We start from the raw sequence: 24603 nt of genomic DNA, 5'->3' as shown, positions 1-24603 counted from the left end.
ACATGTTCTCATTCCATGAGCATCTCATTCCAGTCAGGTTAGCACTAATCCAGGTAAACCTTCAAAGTAAAGCCTGCAGAGAACTTTTCAGGTGACAGTTGCAGTTTATACACACACCAAAACTACCTTAAAACAATCAACACTGACTGTTGGCTTCACACAGGAATCAAACCCTGGTCTCCTGTGATGTCCTTTATACCACGCCTGTCCTTTGCTCCCGTCATTATCGCCCCCTGCTGGCACTGCGCCTTCATGCATGTCCAGGCGAAGCGAAAAGTGACACCGACACACTTTCTTCCAGTGGACGGGCAGGTCTATGGAGTGAGACTGGCCTGTTTGTCCTGCAAAAACCCGACAGAGTCTGGATGTGGCAGATGGTGGAAAATGAGAACATGCTGAGTGACGCAGTAGATCTTCCCCAATAAAGCCGCTGGTGCTGGGATGTATCGCAGGAGGAAACATCCTTCAGTGACAGACAGCCACATGGTTGGTGGAAAACTTTACTCCTGGAGTTAGAGGGAGACAGAAGGTGAACAGTTTATGTATCAATTTGAAAGACAGACTGTATTTCCAACTATTTCCAAGTCCACAATGTTTTAGGACTCAGGATATACAGTCTCACAAAGCTAAGCGCAAAGAGCAGATACACCAACGGCAAATACAGACCAAGCTGAGCATAACAGGAACAAAGTCTTAACCTGAATTAAAGCTCATCCTTAAGCCTAAACTCTCACCAGGGGTGTTCAGGTCGATCACAGTTCTGGAGCAGTTTGTTAAAAGGGGCACTCTTCCTCTCATTTTACACTTGCAGGTCAGTTACGAGTACCAAGGAGTGTCACTGAGCTTTTGAAAGCAGCTGTGTGACGTCCTGACGTTACTCCACTGGCCTCACTCGACTCCAAAAACACTTGACTCTTTACATTTGGCTCTCACGAGTCACTCAGCTTCGCAGAAGTGCGATGTTTAAGTGATCTACAACGTAGATCCTACGGTGCGGCTGCAGTTACGGTTTATGCATTAAAGACATGCATGCTGACATGCTTCATGCCTGCACCACCTGAGCCTCCATACCCTTACCACCTCGCCACGAAGGTCACACCACTTGGCTTTGGACATAAATCATGAGGTGCAGAACCATTGACTGTGGATGTGGTTCCTTGGGACTCTGTGCTGTTATTCCAGAGAACATTGTTTCTTAGCAGCGTTGAGTTTCTTGCCAAGCAGTGCAGCAAAACAACTGAACACGATGCACCACAAGAATTTGAGAGCAGAAAAAGTGAAGCGACTGAAGTGAAGAAGACACTGGTTTGAGGTTGACATGAGCTATTGGCCCCTGCGAGACACGTCCACAGCAACATGACCTCGTCTCTTATTCTGCCAGATCGCGTGTTGGTCTCACGCTGACCTCATTTAAACCTCATTCGGCTGTTATAACCCCAGTCCCAGATTTTTTTGTGTGGGCCACAGACACCAAAGAGCTCGAAGTGTTTCCCAAAAGAACACAAGTACACAAAGTAAAGCCATAAAATCTCGCACACATTCACCCACAAATTACCCAGCCCACCCACCAGCCCACCCACCAGCCTACACATCCACCTACACATCCACCTACACACACTTACACAAGCTCTCGCCCTGCTTTTTGGATTTACTGATGCACTTTCGATGTCTCCAGTTCTTACTAACCGTCTCTCCATCAGAATTTCTGATTTGTTTTCTAAAACACACTTTTTTGTTAAAGACAAACTACGACTCAACGTGAGCGCAGCCACAACCTAAAACCGTAATTTATCCCTTCAGGGAGTATTCCGTATTAATTTCCATCCTCCATCCAGTCATGTCTCAGAGATAGCAGTCCATTTTCTGTACTTAATGAATAAGTGATGCATATGGAGTATTGCGGTGCTGTACTGCAGGGCTAAGCCTCCTGTGTGCCGTCTGCCAAAAATGTTCAGAGCGTGGACTGCCTCCAGTTTTTCTTAAATCGCTGTCTCTGAGCAATCCGCTTTTTCTCTCGTAATCTGTTTTGTGTTGTACTCTTGCTTTGTTCCTCTATCCCTCTATTTCACCGTCCTCTCTTCCCCTGTTTGTTTCTCTCAATCCTGTGGTCTGTCTCTTGTTCTCTGTCTCCCTTTGTGCTGTCTCCTTCCCTCTAATCACTTTTTCACATGCTCTCCACATTTTTTCCCTCTTTTGCCTCTCTGCACCTTTAATCCCTCTCCCACAATCTCTGTATTTCCCTGCGTCTGCCTCATTTTCTGCCTTTGTTCCTCTCTGTTACTGCCTCTCTCTCTCTCTCTCTCTCTCACAGCTGGAGTGTGATAATTTCATCACCGTCATTCAGAAAGTAAACGACACAATCATAGTATGTGGGACAAATGCTGGAAGCCCCAGGTGCTGGATGCTGGTAAGAGTTTCTTCAGACGCTTATAAAGCCTTTATGCAGCTGCTCCTCAAGTCTAAACAGTCTCAAGATCGATTGTAATTAGCATTCATTCATTTGCTCACTCCTTCTCAGTGAGGGCCAGAAGTTATTTATTGTCATGGAGGATGTCTTCACTCAGTAATGAATATATTCCCAAAAGGATCGGCTGAAATTTCCTAAACCGTGTGTGGTGATAAATGGATAACTCTGACTGCTGGGTCTTGATGTATAATGCATGATGATGCATGCCTGGAATGAACAGGGTTTAAAATGCAGGATGTCTCCTCCCTCTCCGGCAGGTAAATGACACCGTGCTGACTGAGGTCCAGGGCAGCGGGCAGATCGCGGCGGCCTCTGACATCTCACCCCCATACCCTTCCCAGAGGTCCATCAGCTTGCCTGCAGGTACCCAATGCAAAAGGAAGTTACAGGTCATGATTCAGGTCAGGAGCTCATGATTCAATGTGAAGAAAAAGAATAAAACCTCAGAAAAAGACTATGCTGTGAAACATTCTTGGCAAAGCAGAGGTTTGTGGTTGGTAGTGAACCTGATGAACCTAAATAATCTGCACCTGGAGGCAGATAACAGGTGCACTTAGTGAAGATAATCAGCTCCTGTGTGGACAGAAGTGAAGGATTGGTGTTTTAAAGCATATTTGACTGGATGATTTGCACCAGATGGACGTTCCCTCTTGAAATTAGAACTGATGGGATTATGGTCACATCAGCAAGTGAATGTGCAACTATCTAAGTTGCAACCACAGTGCTAGAAGCTAGCTATTATGCTAGCCACAGCAGCTAGCCAGAGAGGAGATTTGTTACCTCAACAACCAAAAACAAAGCACAATGAAGAGCACACACCACGTATCACAACGAGGCAGAGAAAAGTGACAGGGGTTTGAGAAAATGCATAAAAATGAGTCGTGACTTTGTGGTCGGGTGAATTACGACGTCACGAGCAGAACTGAAAGATGCTGTTAAAGAGCCTTGAGGGTCACTAAACTTAACAAAGTGCTGATATTAAACCAGATGTAATAATTTTACATTTTAACCCCGACCTCGTTATGTGTTTAAACCTAATCAAACCTCAACGTCTTCAGCATCATTTGAGAAAACAGACGTGAATCATTTAGGTCACATCGATTTTTGGATGATGTTTGAAGTCATCAAACAAAGATGTCCTAGAGAGAGAAGCGTCAGATCAGGTAACACCTATATGGGCTTTTTCTGGAAGTTTAGAAACAACATATTTTGAGGTTTAGTTTGGTGGATTTGCTGATCACAACTGGCTGCCACACAGTACAATGTTGTTACTGCAGAAGCAGGTGTAGTGGAATTAGCTGAAAGTTTCATGCAAAGAAAAGATCAGCAAAGTTGAGCTCACGAGGAGGGCCTGTGATTGTTATTCTTCCACTCACTTCAATCATGTTTCCTGATTGAAGTCTCATCAGGTTCCATTCTGTCAGAGCGAGTGTCACGATTTCATAAGCCTCACCCTTTTCTCAGAGGTGTCACTTTTTCAAATATCTAATTATGGAACGAAGCCACCCTCGACTCTTTATAGTAACTTTGCTCATTTGAGTCGGGAGCAGCAGAGCGACACCTGTGAGTCCCAGGCTCCCAGGAGCAATCTGTCTCTTATTATGCCTCTCTATTCATAACATGCAAACGAGTACAGTAGATGCTTTTACCTAAAGTACCTTACATTATTTCAAAGAGCCTCTACAAGATAGATGTCTTAGTGGAGTCTAATTGATCATGTAGTACTGGGCTGAAACATATGCACTCTACCTTAAACAAGATCTAACATGTTGCCTATTATTACTGAAAATAACGCTCCATGCTAATTGGCCAATATTTGCAATGTGAAATATCCTTCAACTGGGGTTAATTAAGCTCAAAAAAATCATCACTGAGTTACAACAAACACAATTAAAAAGCTTGAGTAGCTTTTGAAGTTTCCCAATAAAAAGGAGTTTCACCTAAATGAAGGTTACTGATGCAATTCTCTACACATCTGAATCAAAGTCCTTATAATCTTTGTTACAGGCCTTGTTTTAGCTACAATATTTAACTACATGGGGATTGATGTGGGAAAACGCCCTTCTTCTTGTTACCCTTGACCCCCATCCACCCAAAAAAAAACCTTAGGAAGAGCGACAACACAGGGCCAGCATGACGATGAGGATGGTCAGGCAGTTGCAGTGATTTCGTTCCTGTGCCTTAGCAGATCACATATGTGAACTGTAACATCACCGGGGGATCACACCACCCTTAGCACCAAGTGGACAAGAGCCATCTGATGTTGTGCATGAAGGAAATCATGGAAAACACTCCTGAACTGGAAATGGACTGCTCAAACAGATCCAGGCACAAGTTTTTACAGACTGTTGGATGCTAAAGGGAAAAGAAGGGACAGTAGTGGTAGCTAACCAGGCAAATTGTTTTCATAAGGAAAAGTAATAAACTCCAACCACTTTTTCATACTTGTCCACAGATAACCAGAATGTCCTTTGAACTCCCACTAGTTTTGATCAGGCTGACATGTTCTTTGAAACGGGGCCTTGCATGTGAACGTATATGCCCTGCAGGCTCTGTTTACTTACTTCCAAAGAGTCGAGGAACATGCAGTTACATCTCCAAGAAATTCAATATCTGGCCACATTTCAGCATCCACAGACCACTGACTGTCTGGAACACTGGACCAATCATAGCCGTTGCCAGTGGCAATCTTATCAAGGCTTTCATTGTCTTCCTCCCAGCATCACAGCTCTCCTTATTCAAAGCAGCCACACTTGTTTTTCCGCTCAGCAGCAACGATGACAAACGTTGTATCGCAACGGAAGTGCAAACCTTCAATACAGGCTAATATGACCCCCCAGTGTTTTGCAAATCCAGCTCCACTGGAGTGAATAACAGGGAATCATAAGGGGGTGTAATTAATCAATTTCACAAGTTCACCACATAGGACTATAGTGCTTTGTACCTCACCACGGGGAACTGAACTCCAAATTGTGTGATTGTTGAGAAGTGCAGGGTCACATTAACTAAACAGAGGTGTTTTGAATTAAACCAGCCTCTCGCTGCACCTGATGAAGGGCAGACAAGTCGTCTAACGCAGGTGGACTGTTTGCAGAGACGCTCAGAAGGTAACGACAGGTTAGTTTGCGCAGCAGGATGTTCCTCGAGACGGGGATCGATTGTTAGAGCAGCGAGCTCTTTGCTTGAGTTGAGCAGCGTTCTAAAAACGATCCGTCCTAATTAAGATGTTACCAGCACGATTCCAAATGCTTCCCCTCTGCATTGCTATGGAGACAGAGCTCTAAGCGGGGTTACGAGAATATGGTGATTGGCGGCTGCTCATTGGTGCAGTCAGCTCCTCTGCTGTGATGTCTTCTTCGGTCTTGCTCTCCTCTTTCTCCTCTCCTGTTTGTTATTCTGTGGCCTCCTGGGCCTCCTTTCTTCTGTCTTCACTCTCCCTCTCTGTGTTTAATGTTCTCTGTCTGTATCTCCCTCTCCTTCAGCTTCACTCGATCCCCTTCTGCGTCTCCCTCCCTCCCTCCCTCTCTGAATCATGTGCCTTCCCTTTTTTCACCCACTGTCTCTTCTCTCCATCTTTTTTATTTCAGATGGAAGTCTGTATTCTGCCATGTCGTCGGTGGCGGGTCACGCCGGCTCGATCCGGCGTACGTTTGGCTCCCAGAAGCTCCTGAAGACGGAGAACATTTGGCTGCTGAGTGAGTAGGAGGAGGGGAGTCGTGCAGAAACCGTAAAGGTTTAGACTAATGAATATGGAGATGGTGGGTGGTAGTCTCTCTAAAGCACCCACTTTCATTCCCATGGGAAAGATAACACGTAGGTGTATTCACAGCCGTTATGTTTATGGTTTGGGTCACGTTGTTTACTGCAGGAAAATGCAAGTCAGAAACAAATCCACTGAGAGCAGCCGCTTACTCTCCTGTTGGTGTCCTCTTTTTACATGCCAGTCCTTGACGTAATCATGAAATAAGAGGAGAAGATTTTGCTTGAGACGTGTTGAAAGTGGCGATGTCTCAGTGGACATTTTTTAACTGTCCTCACCAGATCCGCAGTTTGCTGGCGCAGCCATAATCCCGTCTTCACTGAAGTATAAGGAGGAGATCTACTTCTTCTTCAGCGAGATCAACAAGACAGCCCGAGTGGACGAGGAGCCGTACAGGGCGCGCATCGGCCGAATCTGCACAGTAAAAATCCCTCTTTTATACCTGCGTATGGGGGAATGTGGATAAATCAAAGTTTCGGTGGTTCCAAACCTTTTTCTCCTCTTCCAGCCTCCCGTCACGTTGCACATATCTGAGTTGTGAGCAGTTGTGAGCAGTTACTGAACAGCAAATCCATACAGAATATAAAATTGTAGGGTTTAGAGCAGTTCTGTGTGATTTTGAACCACTGCTGCGCCGCTCTGAGTAGGAGCTCGTTGTATTTCTTAACATTTTCCAATCAAGTGTTTCCCAGCCGACAAAGGCAAAACACCTGCCGCCCTGCGAGACTCCTTCTGCATTAATTCTGAAAATACATCTCCGATCTCTGATAGCGATGATGATAATTACAGCTGGAAAAGTGAGGTTTCATATTCAGTGATTAACTATCTCAATTATTTGCTAATTAAAGGAACATTCCAGGAATTTGTTACGAACTTCTGAACATACACGTCTTTGCTCTTTTATGAGGAGTTAAATGAGAACATTAATTTGCATCTCTATGCATTGACGTGTTACTAGTGAGCTATAGAGGTGCTGGCAGATGGATTTTATTACCTTGGATGTAGCTTCATACATGTTAGATTAGGACAGATTAAGATTAAGACAGGTTTTTTAATCAGACTTGATCTTCTCATCTAAGTCATCTCACAGAACTTTACTCCTCAAGCAGAGGTCCTGCCTGTGTTAGCCTCTCACAAACTGTTAGCTTTTGTCAAAAAGAGAAAAGAATACACGTGGTTGTGTGCAAATTCAGCCCATCACAATGAGGATTTGAGGGTAACACATCCTGGACCGGTCTCTCTGGACCCAGCTAACGTTATGTCAGAGTTTTACTGTAGGGAGGGAAAGCGAGTCCTGGTGTCTGTGTTAGGGGTCAGTATCACATCCTGGCAAAATCAATCAGAGCAACCTGGCTGCTCTATTATGACTCTGTTGTCCTTTTATGTTATTACCAGGTGGATGAAGGGGGCATCAAAGCCCTGCTGGCAGACTCCTGGACCACCTTCATGAAGGCCCGGGTGATGTGCGGTGCAGGAAACACTCAGCAGCAGTACAACAACATGAAGCAGGCGGTGGTGCTGACAGCGCAGGACAAGAGAGGGGTCATGTACGGCCTCTTTTCCAACGCATGGTGAGCTGGACCACTGAATAACTGCATGATGGGCAATTACACGCTAAATTTGATCTTTTTATGCTATTTGGGGACATAAAACAAAGACAGAACAAAAAGCTTTGTTGTGTTGCATGTCTTTGTGAGTCCGGGTGTCATGGGTACTCATAGTTTGCAGAGGCTAGCACAGGAGTCACCATGCTGCTTGCTTGATTAAACTCCTGTATGTGCATTTACTGCATACAAGTTCAGAAGAAACAGCCATGTGAACGTATCCAAGTGACCCCCCTGCATGTTTGGCTAGGTGCAAGATACACAACACACTTCTGTCATCATTCTTTTTTATCATTCTTTTACTTTTTTGTGCAGATTTTTTGTAATTTTATGTCAGGGACAAGAAAGCATCATGCACAATAGACACAATAGAAGCTGAGTGTTTATAACTGTAGTATTGAGGAATTTAAAGGTGTAAGTTTCTCACGTTCTAAAGCATTAAACGGTATAACCACAGAGGAGATTGAACATAACCCCGGGTTCAATATTGACTTATAATAACAAACAGTGAATGCAAATAAAACAATGAAACAAGCTGAACACAATAAATAATACGAAACTAAAGAATACCACAGTAACTGACACTCATCCACCCACGCAGCAGTACACATCACATACCAGCAGCACCTCCTGACACACACAGACACATAATACACACACCCACGCACAAAAGTTTAGCATTAGATCAGATTTTGAAAAAAAATAGAAGAGTTGTTTGTGTCAGTTTCGATTTCATTTAACAGTAGCAGCAGTTTTCTGTTGGAATACGAATCTGCCAAATCACTGCTCACAAAATTTGCAAGTCATGTTCCGGCGATATCAGCTGTCATACAGCTGATCATGAAAGTCGGCTACAGAACAGATTGTGGTGTCATTTTCTGCTAGAAGTTGCCAAAGAATGATTTAGCAAAAGGAATACTGATTACAGTTTGTGCTGTCAAATGTATTTGTGAAATTTGGACATTTGTAATGAACAATTTGTAACTGCAAAATAATAAACACAAACCAGCTGGTTTATACACCTGTATTGCATGTTAACAGGTCATGGTGCCACCTCACATCTTTCGTACAGGTTTAACTCGCTTTGGTAGATTCTTATTTCTGTATTTTTCTCATACAGTTCTCTAAACGTAGGAAGGATTTGCATTAATTACCCTCTGCCCCGATGAAACAATCTTGAATCTGATCTATTCCTTTGCATTTCGATGTATTGCTAGAGTTATTTTCAATCCAATTTCATTTGCAGCCTCACACTATGTGTGTAGGTGTACAGCAGCGAGCTAAAGGCACTTCCAATGACGGTTGAATCTAAGGAGCTGGAAGCTATTGTGAAACTGTGAAAATGTTACCGGATAAAACACATGATGGTGATTCCAACTAAGATAAATGTGAGTGAGATACCATAAACGAGAGTCAGACCGAAGGATAGTGTGAGAATGAATTAGTGAAATAACAAGAACATTGGACTGAACGATGTATCACCAGTGACAGATTAACTTTAATCCCAACAGGAAGTATGATGCGGTAAACCATATTGAAGTAAAAACTGTAATATATATATATATATATATATATATATATATATTGCAGTTGGAATAACAGCTGTGGTCCACCAGGAGTATTTGGGAAGTAGATCGAAGATGCTTGTTGTTTGTTGGTCACAGAGATCTGACAAAAGGCAATTTCAGCTAAACTGAAAAAGTTGAAGCGAATGCACAATTTTAATGTTTCTATGCAATTAAAATACACACAACATTGTGCGAATAAGATAGCTTTGGGGTTCTTGAATGGGTCCGATAACAGAGCTAGGCTACGCCTATCTGCTAACAGGCAAAGTTACATTCAACACAAATGTTGTTCAGCAATTCAATAAGTCACTGTGTTGCTAGAAGGCACATTTATATATGACGCGCTAGCTGTTTGACCTTGCCTCCAATCGTTGCACTCAGCTCGGCTACAGGCATTTTGGACCCTGCAGCGCTGGGTCAAATCTTACAAAACAAAGTATTCCAACAAGGGAGGGAAAGGGAGTCCTGGCGTCTGGGTTAGGGGTCAGTGTCTCATCTTCAGTGGTTGATACTCTTTAAGTAAATCTCTTTAATTTAACTGGTCACAAACGATCTGTCTGGTGACAAGGGACGGAAGGTGGACGGTGATTCGCTCTAAGGGGCTGGCGGCCCCAGAACAAACCAGGGATGATAGATGCCTGACTCGGCTGAGGATTTCTAGCTGCGGTCCCGCATGTTCCACATAACCACTTGCCCTGCTTTTATTGTCGATGTAATTACCCTCCACTCTGCCTTTGTTCAGGGGCAGAACAGTGATCTGTGCTTACTCCATCGAAGATATTGACCAGGCCTTCTCCACATCCAAACTGAAGGGCTACAGCAGTCCATTAATTGGCAATCGCCCAGGGATGGTAAGAAAAAACAACACGGCTTCTTTCTCTTTTTATTGTCATTTCAATCTGGAAAAACAGCACTGAGAAAAAAAAATGTGTTATTGCATGAGTCAGCCTTTATTTCAGAGGTGAAAAGATTGGTGCTGTTTTTGAAAGTCATGAGTTAATAAAAGAGAAGCAATTCTGAGCTCTTTGTCCAAGGGCGTTTTGTTTATTCAAGAGCCCAGCCGAGTCTGAATCGATTACATCACTTCTCCCCTCAGTGTGTCCGCAAAAACTCGACGGCAGGAGGTCTCAACGACATCAAGAACCTCGGGGTGATCAGATACCACCCCGAAATCGAGGACGTGATCCGGCCTGTCGGCGTGGCTCCGCTCGACCTGCCCACAGATGACCAGATCACGCACACTGTGGCGGACATCGTCCTGGCGGTCAACGACGAGCACTACAGCGTCCTGTACCTCGGAACAGGTGTGTGTGTGTGTGTGTGTTAAAGCTGCAGCTGTTTGTCATGGAGACGTACACCTACGCCTACAGCAGAGGATTTGATTTACAGTTCAGGGTTGAATTTCATCTTTCACTAGAATGTGTATCGTGCTTTACGTCCGCACTTTGTGATATAGAGCGACAGCGGGAAGGTCTGCCATGTTTCATTATTGAATCTGGTGCTATTTCATGCTTTTGTCATATTTACGTTCTTTTGTTCACTGTGATAGAGAGCGGTGGTCATGGCGATCAGAGCGGTGGTCATGGTGATCAGAGCGCGGTGGTCATGGCGATCAGGTTTCCACTGGAGACGTGTTTGCTCGATGTGCATTACAGAAAAGCAGCGTTTTCCAGCAGTTTTCTTCATTTTCATTCATCTCTACTGGTCTTAGAGGCTTGTAGGGGAAATAATAAAAGCAGCCCAAGCTGACCAATCACGGTTCTTGTGATCTACAGGTAGCATTTCTGTAGCCACCGCAGCTGTGTGTGGCTACATTTTCTAGGTTTGCTGCAGTGCAGCATGGTGTTTATGTGCATAGTCTCAGTAGCTACGGTACACTGTAACCCTTTAACACAGCACATTAAATCAACAACTCACATTAACACTAACGTTAATGTGAGTATTGTTTTAAGTACTATGTTGGTCAACACTAAAGCTGCATCAATCACTTCACAGCCGCTGACACAGATATAGCCATGACATATTATTGCCTTTAAGATGTTCCAGATGGAGTTTTAACAAACAGAGCAACGTGATCACAGACAGTCCCTGAGCTCTGGGATCTGTTTGGTGCTGGGCGGGCAGTGCAGGGCCTTCAGCAGGTTCATCAGAGCTTTGGTTTTGTTTAAAACAGCCGCCTGCTGCTGCTGGAAATGGGGCTGATGAGAGGAAAACTGAAATTATGCTCAAGAGAGGCTAAAAAAGCTGTAGAGCTGCAGAAATGGTGATAATGCTCTGTGGATTTGTCCCTAGGCTGTACGCTTTCACGTACACAGTTATGTGATTCATTGTTCATATAAAAAACAAACATACCGATTGATGCCACTTTAAATGACATTATTTTTATTATTATTATTTTCAACCTGTCTGATGTTACATGCCCCGGTGGACTCACGATCACGATCAAAACTGCAAAAATAAGACTAAGCTTGTTAAAAATCTATGTTTTTTCCATCTATTCTTTTATTCACATCGCTACACCTGCTTTGAAAACGCCATTCTCTGCAACTGATAAAGACGCAGCATGTGCACTTATATATCAGGACGAGTGAGTCATACAACCCGAGGTTCAACCCATTCAGCAGGAGCGAGCAGAATAAAGAAAATCACAGGCATTTAATTAGCGCTCTTACACTGCGCACAAAAATAAAGCCTACAGCTTAAAGATATGCTTAAGTTCTTGATTCAAGCACTGGATGGCGGAAAGTGTGGAAAAGGGACACAAGGCCAAAACCTATTCTGTTAAAAATCTATTCAAATGACTCCTGGCCTTCGCACGACTGTTTCTATTTGATCGGAACAGCAGCACCTGAGCATTGCTGTCGCCCGTAGCAGTTACTCCAAAAATTGCCTTGTGCCTCAGGGAGATCACTATGGCAACCATCACAAGTCATATGCTCGTGTGCGTACGAGCGTCTCATCGCGCCGAAGTTCGCCCAGAGATGAGAGTGTCATCACATCCACTGCAGCGCCATGTCTCGCTCCTGCCACGGATAAGTCCTTGTCATTCATCAGCTTTCTGGGTTGATTCTAATAATAGCACGCAGAAAACAATGTGGCGTTAAAGAAGACGGGACGACGGCCTCTCGCTGTGGGCTTTACTAACTGTGTCAGAAACAGGAGGGAAAGGACGGAGAGCTATGAACAGCCACGGGTCTCTGCGGTGGCCTAAAAAACAAAGTAGAGCAGTTTGAGCTGGTATCAGAGGCCAGAGGAACAGGCTGGAGATCAGCTGCTCCACACTGAATGAACGACAGACGACGGCGTGTGAAGGAACATGTGCTGGTTGTGACTTCTCATTATTTCTGCTCGCGATCTGCGAAAAGAAACGTTCGAGGCTTCTCATCCTTCCTGAATTCCGGCTTGATCGCCTTCCCTTTTTTCTCTAATTCAATATTGCATCACCTTCACTTGAGGGCACCGACAATAAATATTCACAGGCTTGTAACAAGTCAAGCTCATCAATCTGCATAATTAATTTCAAACGTGCTCACATGCTGTTCCACCACTCCGGGATGGAGAGGCGCTCTCTTCCTGAAATAATCCAATCTTTAGAGAGCGAGGCAGACGGACAGACCGCTCTTCCTGATGGATAGCTGCGTTACAGCGACTTAAACCAATCTGAAGAGTAGATGTGGTGAGTCAGGGTCCACCTCTGGACCAGTGACAGGGAAATCGAAGCAGATGCATTTTGGGTAGCCCTGAGACATTACTCTTCCTTGGTGATGGAAAGTCCAATAAATATCCTTCACAGACACACAAACCGCAGCGTTGATGCAACGGCTGATATTAGCGTGCTAGCCTGCAGAGCAAATATCACTCTGAGTGTTCACACCATATCGTCCAAAGGGATGAGATCACCCTCACCGAGGCTCCCTCTGCTGAAGACCAGCTACTGCATGAAGTCAGACCTAATCTATTTAGCGCACTTTAAATGAACTGCGGTGCATTTTTCCTGTTTGGTCCAGTTCATCTAGTCTGGTGAGAACAGTGGCTATGTCTACATGCACAAAATATTCCACTTTTTGCACTTTCTCCCAAAAAACAAAGCTACTCCCAAGCTGTTTACATGGCTAATGAAAATGAATATTCCACTAATACCCCTGTTCACATGCAGCTGTGCACACTCTTTCATTCGTCCTTCTTGAAAACATCGACACCTGTTGATATCCAAGTCTTTCATGTTGAAAAGCATGTTTCTCCCTCCAACCAGAAATGTGGGCTTTTCTTTTGCATTTCTACCGCAGCCTTGCAAACTGGTTGCCAGCTGGTTTGTTTACTGAATGCAAACAGGCAAACTGCAGTAAAAACCCAGACTAAGGGGCATAATCCCAATGCACTGTATTCAAATAATGCTCCCAACACCTGAATATTATTGGCTTATCCCACATGACTGAATGGGAGAAAATTCAGAATTAGGCCAAATTCAGAAAATCCAACCAGAATTTTGCCACATTCAGAATAATATGGTAATGTGAGTGTGCATGTAAACGTAGTCACTGCCATTCGAACTCTGGAAGCACAAATGCGCCAAACTTCCACGTTGGACTCCATGCGGCTGTTTGCTCTTTGTCAAACAAACACATCTGGTGTGTTTGTTTGTGTCGAGAATCTAAAGCGGACCAGCCAGAGAACTCCGTGATGATCAATATGTGACTCATGCATTAACCAAATATGTTTACTCACTTGTGTGCTGATTACGGCAGCCATTTTCCTCATCACGTCTCCTTCCTCCTGATTCTGTTTGCCGGAGCTCCTGCTGCTGCTCTGCGGCCCGGACCCGCTGATCTGGCTTCAGTTCAGTTCAAATAAATGTTAAAGCAGAAGAGAATCTACATAATCCTTTGTTTCCGCAGATAGTCTCACTGAGATCAGTTTCTCTTCAGGAGGGACCTGTGGGTACACATGCAGAGTATAAGAGTCCTGACAACACACAACAACAACACCTTATAACAGACAGTACTTCTATTTTATTCTGTTTGAGTATAATGTTTTAACATAAGAGACAGACATGAAAAGGAACTGAACTGAATTTTAGATTTCATCTGTAAATTCCATTTGTGAAGTAACTGAAATTCCAAAAAGTCAAAATTAAAAGCCTCTTCAACGTGACTTTGACTCCATTTGGAGATTTTAATTGCGCTAACCGCTAACCTGTGGAGCTTTTTCACCTCTTGCAGCACTCTGGAACGGTTCATCTATGAGTGGGCCACCTTTTTGTGCGTCTCAGTCTCATTGGCCGCTCAACACTTAAACTCAAGTACAGTGACTAGACCGTGGGTGCCGTGCACAAGGGCACCTTGATGTTGGCTGTTATGAAAGTAGAGGATGTTACTCATCTGATTTCCTCTCGTCTGATGTCCCCACCCGCGGACACACACATCTTGTCTATTCTAGTCGCAGTCGCCTGGCACACAGATGTATTTGGAGGCTTCACTTTATAACGTTGACCTAGAGGGAACTGACAGGTCGGTGCCGCGCAGTTAATAAACAGCTTACTGTACAGTCTGAGTTTTAAACCTGTCTAACTAGTCTTGGTTGGACTTCGTCTGTACGATGCAGGCTGACAGAACAGCCTGCAGGATTGACAAAGTGAATTTCTCTGTCTTTTGATCATCAACCAGCAAATAATTCAGAAGAATTTATGCATATAATAATCAGCTACTTCAATGTCTGTCATCTAGAAAACATGGCAGACAGGATATTAGTTGCAAAACTACTTTCACACTCTTATAATAGACTCAGCACCCAGCGGCCGTGTTTCCTCATGTTTCCAAAAAAAGAAAAGATTTAGTTCATTTTAAATCAAACTGAAATGAAGTCTTTGATTATTTAACTCTGATTGTGACCTGATTTCTGAAGGCAACACTCAAGAGGAACTCAATAAATGCCCTCCTCTAAACATGCTGGGGTCTGATGTCCCAGTTAGTGGTTGGTATTTTAAGTCTGTTCTTGTGGGTTTTCTCAGTCCCCTTTTGGTCTGAAGTGTGTATTAGAGCAGCTGATTTTGCAGCTGGAAAAACATGTTTAGAGACGGCGCTGTGTTTAAAATCCGACCACGATTTGGGGCAGTTTAAGACCTGGTTCAAAGGCGGCTTGGACTAATCCAAGGCCGAGACAAATCGATTACTTTTTGAAGTCGCTGAGGTTTTGGTCACTAGCAGAGATACTGATTAACCCCATGTCACAATCTGTTTCAGGGAACATGACGTGGGGAGATTTACTTTAAACAATTTAATTATTAAAGCTAAAGTAAAGAATAATTAACAGTAGGGTGTGTAGATCAGCAGTGACCGTGCGTGGATGTGCGTCGTGTGCTGTGGAGGTGTTTAAGATGCTAAATCAGAAGAGCGTAATGAACACACGAGCCAGCTTTTATAGCCTCAGAGCCCAGGTGCTCTGCATCAGCTGAAAAAGGCCAAAGGACCGCTTAGGTGTGCAGCACAGCCTCACGGACAGACCTGAGCACCAGAACGTTAATAAGAAGGTTCGGCAACTAAAACACTGAGTTAATTCTAGGGAAAGCTCTCGGTTACAGCAAGCTAAAACCCTCAACTCCTCATCCTTGCATTCCTCTCTGCTTCAGTAAGGACACACGAGTTCCTGCATCCACATAAGCTTTTATAAAATGCTCAGAATATGTCCATTACGTCTGATATCTCAGCCTGCGGCGTTCAGCTTGTTGAAGGAGACAAGGAAAGTCAGAGGTGGCAACTCGGGGGAAACGTAAATCACTGATTCGTAAAGCTGAACTGCAAGTCAGATAGCTCTGCTGACGAATGCCAGCTGGAACCCACAGAGCAGGACACACAATCTACAGTCGGTTCCTGAAGACGAACAACCCAGAGACGTCTGTTTGTTGTGTGTCAGGGCCCTAAAGAGGTGTGAAAGGCTGCAGACCTTTGAGAACCAGAGGAAAACTGGAGCAGTTAGTCTCTGAGGCTGGCGACGGTTGGAAACAGCAGTAGTGAAAGATTTCCTTCAGTTACTCACTGACAGATTGACCACCAGAAGAAGTAAAAGCTTCAGTCAGGGAGGCGACACGGCAGAGAGCTCCCCTCGGGGACGGCACAAATGTCAGAGCCTTACACTTGTTTCAAGTTGACTTTATGTTTGAGATCAGGAGCTATTTTCTTTTCACACAGTGTGACACTGGAGGTGGCAGTAGCTTAAAGGGAAGAGAGGCGGGCCAAGGTGGTGCCCGAGTGGGAAAAAATACGAGCTGGGGGAGTAAATGAATGTATCTCAGTGTTAATGTGTGGAGGTTGTACCTCAGAGAGAAGGGAAGCAGATCTTGTTAGCAAAAGAGGGTGAGCTCGCTTAGCCCAGCTGGAAAAATGTGTGTGTTGACCTTCTGTCCAACGGTCAAAGCTTGGCGATAACAAGTGTGTATAAGTGTGTATATATATATATTAAAAGGCAGTGTGGAGGGTGTTTACAGGTAAAGAATATGTGCTCAGCAAACTCTCCCTGGATAAATAAAACTGAAAAAACAGATTCTCTCAGCAGATGCTGCATGAGTTCAGCACAGTCACCCTTTTCCCCCTCAGAATGGCTATTTTTGTGCTGATACGCTGTTTTAATAAAAGAGCTGAAAATAGCTGTACACGGGATTAAAGAAGAGAATAAAATGGGGAATGTTATCTTTGACTAAACAGGAAAAATAAAGAGACAAGACAGTTTCAGGATAAAAGAATTCCAGGTGACAACAAGAAGCTGCCTGTCTGATTGCAAATGAGAACGTGCCTCATGGAGGGAGCATCCAGGAAATGAAGATGTGAGATGAAAAGGTGTAACTCTGATGACATTTTCACAGCGGGGAAGCTAAAATAATCTTAGATGTGACAAAAGACGAAACAAGTTAGAGTATCTTTCTGCAGGGAGCCTTTAAGTCTGTCAAGTCATTATTTGGGGGAGGAGGGAGCGGTTGATTGGAGGCAGTGAGCTGGAGAATGCAAATAGTCAGAGAAGAGGAAGGTTTTCGTTGGCGTTCAGTCCAGTGAAATATCTCCACACTCAGCACCACAAAAGGTACAAAGTAATAAAGAACTATCGAGCAGCGCATGAGACGGTAAACAGTCAGACTGTGAGAGCGATGCTGCACTTAGCTGTCTGGTGGTGGAACACAGGACAGAGTAATGGTTTACAGCTGGAATAATGCCTCCTTCATTTTCAGATTCAAGCTGCGTGCAAGACGGCGTTATTGACCGAACAAAAGCAAACCGAGTTCCAGCAGGCCTGTGAGTCTGCTGGAGCGCTTTGTTGGGAAACCCAGTTCATTAGACAGACTTCATCTGGACCGAATGATAGCAGGAGGAAATATTCACACAGACTGAGCCTCGTGTTCGTCTGTGCAGCTCCGAAAATCAGTTCTCCGTGTTGAAAACAAACACGCGAGCTCCGAAAGCAGAATAATAAGCTAACCTGGCTAACAGAGGCCGTGCTGTTGTTTCAGCTTGCAGTAGACTTGATTTTTTTCCCCCCTTTGCTCAGGAGTAGAAACAGAAGTGCAAGAGGACGCCAACTGTGACTGCTGCTAATTAAGCTGTTAGCTCGCGGCTAGCCAAGAGTCACTGAGTATTCCAATTCTGAGGCTGAAAGGGCGCCGCAGTTTGGCAACTTAGCCTGTTTTGTAGGTTTTGTTAATTGAATAGTGAAGTTGTCTTCCTGTTCATTTTTCTTCACACCATGAATTCAGATTTGAAAGAGGACATGTCTGCATGTGAGTCACAGAATATATATTACACATGATCAAATTCTCCACAGGGAATTGACAAGCCCGGAGGCACAAGGTTTCAGGACTCAAAGAATGCAGACTCTAACACCACAGCGAGGTTTCAAAAAAGGAAATGATTTATTTAACAAAAAGCGCTCAGGATATCTAACAACAGCACATACAACGTATGGCGACAAAGTACAAACAAAAGACCCTAAGGATAATTTGGCAGGCAAGGAAAAAAACTCAAAATGGCTCAAACGGCTAGAAAACAAAGTAACAAATGAAACAATGCTTGGACTAGAAAAATGCTACAAATTACTCTGACTACTGATGACTAATTACAAGGCATGAACAGGGAGACAAGGGTCAAGAATAGCTAGATGAATCAAGGCTTGGTACATGACATGGCACGAGACAATCTAGCACAGGACAAAGGGAGATGCGGACTATATATACCCGAGGTAACAAGGAACAGGTGGAGACAATTAGGGCGGGGTAGACAATCAAACAGGCGGGAAACAAACCGGGAAGTCAAGGGGCCTGAAACGAGAGGAGAGTTAGGTTTCACAATAAAACAGGAAGTGCAAGACAAGACATGACGCTCGTAAACAAAACACTTAACAGATCTGACGAGACATGACAGGAATCTGTTCATCTCCTGTGACTTTGAGCTCTGAGTTTTGACTTGTCTTGAGTAACTGATGTGTGCATTTCTGCCCCGGTTGGTGCATCTGAATTTACATTCTGTCCTTAGTGTGTGCAACGTGACTGATCTAGACATTTTCAGGGTCGTTCTATGTGTAATGGCTCATGACCTGCTTTCACTTTGTACTGCTTTGTGTGGCTAGTTGTCGTTATTGAGCATCCATCCTCTGTCAATCAGCAGTGAAGACCTAACTGCTCTTCCTGATCACACACACACACTGTGAAGCAAACTTCTTCTTTATCCTTTAAAATTTCTGAATTGATGTTGGAAACACGCTCCCACAGCAAATTACAAATTAGTTAGAGTAAACAGGAGGAAAACTCGTGTTCAGTCCACTCTGTGCTCGTACAGTTATTCTATGCTGGAAAGTTACCTGGCCTGAGCTTTGCTCTGTGGTAATTTGACTAAAATAAAACTTAAAGTGCGAAACTGCAAAAAGAAGGTTTTGAGACTAGATTTTGACAAAAGGTTCCAATAAGGCAGCTGATATTGTGTTCTGGAGGTGCAAATCCCCAAACATATGTTTAAACCAGTTAGCATGCAGTAGCCCGATGACCTTTCTGGGGCTAAGGGTTAGGGTTAGGGTTAGAGAGACGACATAAAGCTATTACATTGTGGCCAGTGGTTGCAAATGCTTCAACTTTGTGAATGAGAAAACACATTTTCCACCAGTTTGGTATGTCAGTGCACTCTGCTATGGAAAAGATCTCAGGTGGAGGCAAGAATAAAAGATCGACGCTGAATGCTCCATGATCCAAAAGTTACCCAGAATCCAAAAGTGATGCTACTTGAGTTCCACTGCTAAATGCATTTAAGGTGAACTTCATCCTACCATCTTCAGCCTGAGTAAAACACTTCCTCTCTGGCATTGTTGTAGCCAGAACTGTGATTTTTGGTCCATCCTTTGAGGTGAAAACAAGTACAGTCCTCTTTGCAGAGCAGCTTCACAAACGCCTGTTCAGAAAATCTCTAAAACTACAGTCTGCCATTTTGCCTTTGGCCCTCCAGACTCCTTTAAGAGTGGAAGCTGGCCAAGTCACATCTGTGTATTTATAAAACCCTTTGGACAGCAGAACAAGGGCCACATATTAGGCAAAAACCAGAATGCATACATTTTAACATATAACACTGTGGATGTTCAAGCTTTTTTTCTATATGTTTGCACTGGCTGCAGACCTGTGATCCAACCCCCCACCTCATTTACCATGTGTTGTCCTTCTTTATTTCTGCAGAACAAGGCAAAGTTCTCAAAGTTCTTCACACCAGCGAGGGGGTCTTCATCGTATCTCAGTACTCTCTGTTTCACAACGAGGGCCCCGTTCTCAACATGGCCATTGACTCCCAAAAGGTATGAGGAATAATGGTCGAGGGTGATTTCTGCTGCAGTCCTTCTTTCACCATAAATAATACATCATGGCTGAGAAGGGCTGCATCCGCCCCTTCTTACATAAAAGGAAGATTAGTTGTACTGTAGCTGCATGTTGTAGCCATAAAGTAACCAGAGTTTCAATCAGAAGTGAAAAGAGGAAAGGAAGAAATGCGAGTTATGATTTTTAGCCTTTGTTCAGAATTCATTGTTATAGTTCAGTCTGAAGCTGTTCATCCTTCCATTAAAGGTTAAAATGGATAAATCAGTCAGTCAATCAGTTTCAGTCAAGGCAATTTGTCTTTTAAAAGAAATGGACAAAAAAAAAAAAAGATTATTGGAGAAATCTGAAAGATATTTCATTTGATTTCTTGCTGAGTTAAAAGTTTCAAAGTTTCCAATATCTGAAAACATAAATGAATATTCTTATAATAACGGCTGTTTAATCTTCCATTTGGAAATATGGAAGCCCTCGCAAAATCTTAAATATCTTTTTCTGTATAGAAATTCATCATCTGGGGTTTTACTTGAGGGTTTTATTGTCCCATGTTGGTCTTAAAGCAGCTTCAGATGCTCTGCTATTATAAAGTCTGCAGTTTTGAATAATGATGCAACACTGGCTGATGTATTCCAGCAGTACTGGCGCAGTTATTGAATCAATAAATACATAGTGAATTGCATCTTTTCCTCCGCAGGGACACCTCTACGTTGGTACAGCAATGGAGGTCCAGCGGCTGCCGCTGGCTGACTGTGGTCGCTATGGTGACACTTGCAGGGAGTGCATCCTTTCCCGGGATCCATACTGCGGCTGGGACAGGGCCAGGAGGAAGTGCATCGCCATTCCGCCTGGATACAACGTCACGACCGGGTATGATTGGATGTGACATCGATGCTGCAGTGGCATCATCTGTTTTTACGCGACCCGATAAGAGAAGACGTCTCAATGCAGTTCCAAAAACATTGTACCAGCACTGCCAGATAAAACGTAAATCTGCAATTAAAGAAAGAACTCCTTGTGTCCTGACTGACAATCACTCGCCCTGAGGTGATGAAACTTGCTTTAACTATGGTGAAAGTGCAGTTCAAAGAAAAACATGACATCACCAAAACTGCATGTTGAGCTCATCGTGCGTCGGTTAGCAAATTGCTTTGGCTTCAGTGGATCTTGTGCATTTCCAGTTTTTAGAGAGAGAGTGTAAATCAGTCATGAGCTCTGGCTCCTTTGTTGAGTGATTTGTCTCTGCATGGTTTAATTTGTGAGTAACAGTGGGTTGATGTGGAGGCTCATAAGCCATTTGTGAAACTATTCAATGCTGCTAATTTGTCGTCTCTATTATTTTCCAACAGGGCACTCATTCAGAATCTGGACCATTCGAACTCGTCGGTTTGTGGGGAAGCTGCTGGTGAGCCCTTATCTGCTCTCTCCCACTCTCTCTGTATCTTAATTAAACCAAAATAGGAACCTCTCTGAGCAGCTACAGTAAAAAGATGATTATCATATAATTGAACAGTCCAAAACCCGCAGGGAGAGATTTTTTTCGAGCATCATGGCTTACCCTGTTTCAAAGCTCAAAACCCAGTTATAACCCCGAATGATCACGACAATTACTCCCCTCTGAAGGGACGGCTATCTCCTGGAGTGATCAGATTTTAACATGGTATTTATTTCCAGTCGTGTCAGTGGTGCCACATGTCCTGCCCGTGGTTACAAGAACAAGCTTCCATCTATTTCCCGACAAAGTCACGCTAAAGACGATCTTTAACTGATATCTTAGAACAAAAAAACTGCACACTGCAAAGTTTCATACAATATGTTTTATCGTCCTTACTCTATATGACTCTATTTTTTAGTTTAAAAAGCAATACAAATGGATGGAAAATATTTTTTCAAGTTTTCAAGGTCATGGTTGGATAAACCTGCAAAGGGGCCCCAAGCCAACTAGGCCCTACATGAGAGGTGACACAGGCCTCAGGCCTTTCTGTTGTCAGTACGGTTTATGGTGCACAGTCCCAAATGGAATAACCCCAAACCAACTGACACATAATGAGTATGGGGGTTTCGGAGCCCTGAGGCTCTGGGGCCGAAGGCAGTTGTCTGCTTTTCCAGGTTGGTGATCCAAATATGGCAAAAATGCACAAAACATCTAGCGTTTAGAGGAGCAATTATTTAAAAAAACAGCCAGATATGAGCTGAGTCACTGCTGAGTTCAATCAGGTTTTGATATAAAGCTCTTCATCTCTTTGTCCCTACAGCTCTGAAGCAGCGTCGAACTTCTCCCAGAGAAGTTTTGGTGCAGTCCAACACCTCCATCTTTCTCCCCTGCCCTGTACGCTCCTTTCACGCCACCTACCGCTGGGAGAAGGACAATTGCGTCAAGAACTATCCGTGCCTCTTCTCCGGGGACTTCTGTGTCCTGGGGCCGGCTGTTGACACACCCCTGAAGGAAGGCGTCTTCCGCTGCATGGCCACCGAGGACGGATTCAAGGTGGAGGTTATCTCCTTCAGGCTGGTCAACAACGGCAGGCTCCTGGCTGCTTCCCTCGCCTCCACCTTGGGGCCGTCGCTCCTGCTCGCCGTGGCTACCCTGTTGCTCCATTAACTGCAGCTAATACTAATGCTAACCCCTCATCCTTACTGGCTCCCGATGACAGGAAAGACATGGAGCCGCTGTTAGGAGGTTAGGTTCGCAGACCATTGAAGTGTATGGTTGGGTTCAGCGGTGAACATTCACCTTTTTTCATATCAATTATTACAGGAAGAGTGCAGAAAATCTTAAATAGGGGATTAAATTGTGGATTTGGTTGCATTAAGTACCATATGTGCAGCTGCAGCAGTCTTAATAAGATCAGAACTGGAAAACACATTAACATTGAGACTAAAGGAGTCACTGTCCATAAATTGACATGTCTTGCGAGTTCTATCTCTATTCAACCATAATTAGGTGCTTTGCGAACCTTTCCTCTCTGACACATAAAGATAAACATATCGAATGAGTGGGGCAAAAAAACACCAATACCAGGCCAATTCTTTTTACCATGTCTCTTCTTATTTTGAAATTGACTTGATTGTGCTTATTTGTGAGTATATAAACCTTTAATACCGCTCTTACATCTAATCATTCATCTTGTCATTGGTATAGCTCATTAGTACTTAGAAAAATGTCTGGTATTGAGATTTAAAAAGCCTTAACACTTCTGGGACACAAACTCCTAAGCACAATTTCGCAGTCGAGGCAGAATACTGCAGACTCGGTTGGACTTGGCGCTATAATTAGTGCAGCTGAGTCTAACAACATCGCTGGGAGGAAGTGTCAGCTTTTTGACAGGAAGTAGGAGGATGGGCATGAGCTCATTCTCGAACATCACTGTGTCTCAGCACCTCCTCCTCAGACGAGGCAGTTTCTTGCATCTTTTTATCAGATGGTATCAGACATCGTTATTACGCCTTGTTCACAGCTTTGTCCGTTGTTTTTTTTTCTTTTTACATGCCATCGTCTTTCCTCCTCCCCAGAGCATCATAAACACAAACGCTCGCTCGTACAGGATGAGAAAAACACAACATCGCCTACTGCTCCTTTGGAAAAAAAGATGCTTAATGTTAGCAGCAGGGAGCAAACCGCCCTCAGAATCTTTCAACAGGAAAGTCTTAATCATAAAAGCATTAAATAATTAAATTCATGTCTATCAATCAACACTCAAGTTTAAATTCTGGTTCTTTTCTATTCGTTGTGGGGAGACGGTGGTTGCAAGCTATGTGAAACAGCAGTGACGTTTTTGCTAATTCTGGGTATGTTGGCGTCATGTCGTCAGTGCAAAATCCCGACCGTCCATTTAGGAAACAGTGGAGAGCGAAGAGAGGAGCTATTCTGCTGCTAACGACATCCAATTTCTGTCAACCTGACAATGCGTAAAGATGTGAACAAGGTGTTGCACTATAGCAATTTCAATAAACACATACTTACAGTGCGATATCATAAAGGCAGATGAAATTGAACAGCATACTAGGCTTGCATTTTATAGTTTGCTAGGAAAAAAAAAGGCTTGTACTTAGATCCGTGAAGTATGTTCTGTATTTTATTGCTCTGCAGATGCTGAGTTCTACCATTGCTGCCTACGTGTGTGGAACTTTGTCTTGATTGTTTGGGTTTTTATGCCATAGTTTGAACATGATATGTAACCATCGACTGCTTTGCCTCGTTCCCCAGGGACATCAGTGCAAATAGACAAGAAAACTGTTATTTTTTGTATCTCTATGCTGTGAAACAAAAGGCTCGACAGATTCCATCGAGACGCTTCGCTGATGTACAGCAGCAACCACAACCAGCAGCGAGGGCAGCGGCATCATGCTACATCTGCAGCATCATCCCTCAACCT

The 24603-nt window shown here is 43.8% G+C and overlaps 1 protein-coding gene across 1 annotated transcript in view; it reads left to right on the top strand.

The window, feature by feature from the left end:
• The window catches only part of si:ch211-113g11.6 (uncharacterized protein LOC559008 homolog), a 32759-nt gene extending 9930 nt beyond the window's left edge, over positions 1 to 22829 (top strand). Inside the window, exons 4-14 of the mRNA XM_041942253.1 lie at positions 2312 to 2407; positions 2725 to 2830; positions 6055 to 6162; positions 6509 to 6648; positions 7623 to 7798; positions 10142 to 10250; positions 10496 to 10703; positions 20096 to 20211; positions 20925 to 21097; positions 21577 to 21632; positions 22483 to 22829. Coding sequence (XP_041798187.1) covers positions 2312 to 2407; positions 2725 to 2830; positions 6055 to 6162; positions 6509 to 6648; positions 7623 to 7798; positions 10142 to 10250; positions 10496 to 10703; positions 20096 to 20211; positions 20925 to 21097; positions 21577 to 21632; positions 22483 to 22829 — 1635 coding nt within the window. The remainder of the gene's footprint in view (positions 1 to 2311; positions 2408 to 2724; positions 2831 to 6054; positions 6163 to 6508; positions 6649 to 7622; positions 7799 to 10141; positions 10251 to 10495; positions 10704 to 20095; positions 20212 to 20924; positions 21098 to 21576; positions 21633 to 22482) is intronic.
• Positions 22830 to 24603: the final 1774 nt, after the last annotated feature.

This window comes from Chelmon rostratus, chromosome 8 (assembly GCF_017976325.1).
Source record: "Chelmon rostratus isolate fCheRos1 chromosome 8, fCheRos1.pri, whole genome shotgun sequence".
Taxonomy (NCBI): domain Eukaryota; kingdom Metazoa; phylum Chordata; class Actinopteri; order Chaetodontiformes; family Chaetodontidae; genus Chelmon; species Chelmon rostratus.
The sequence above is the reverse complement of the archived record's forward strand: the minus strand, read 5'-3'. Positions and strand labels throughout refer to the sequence as shown.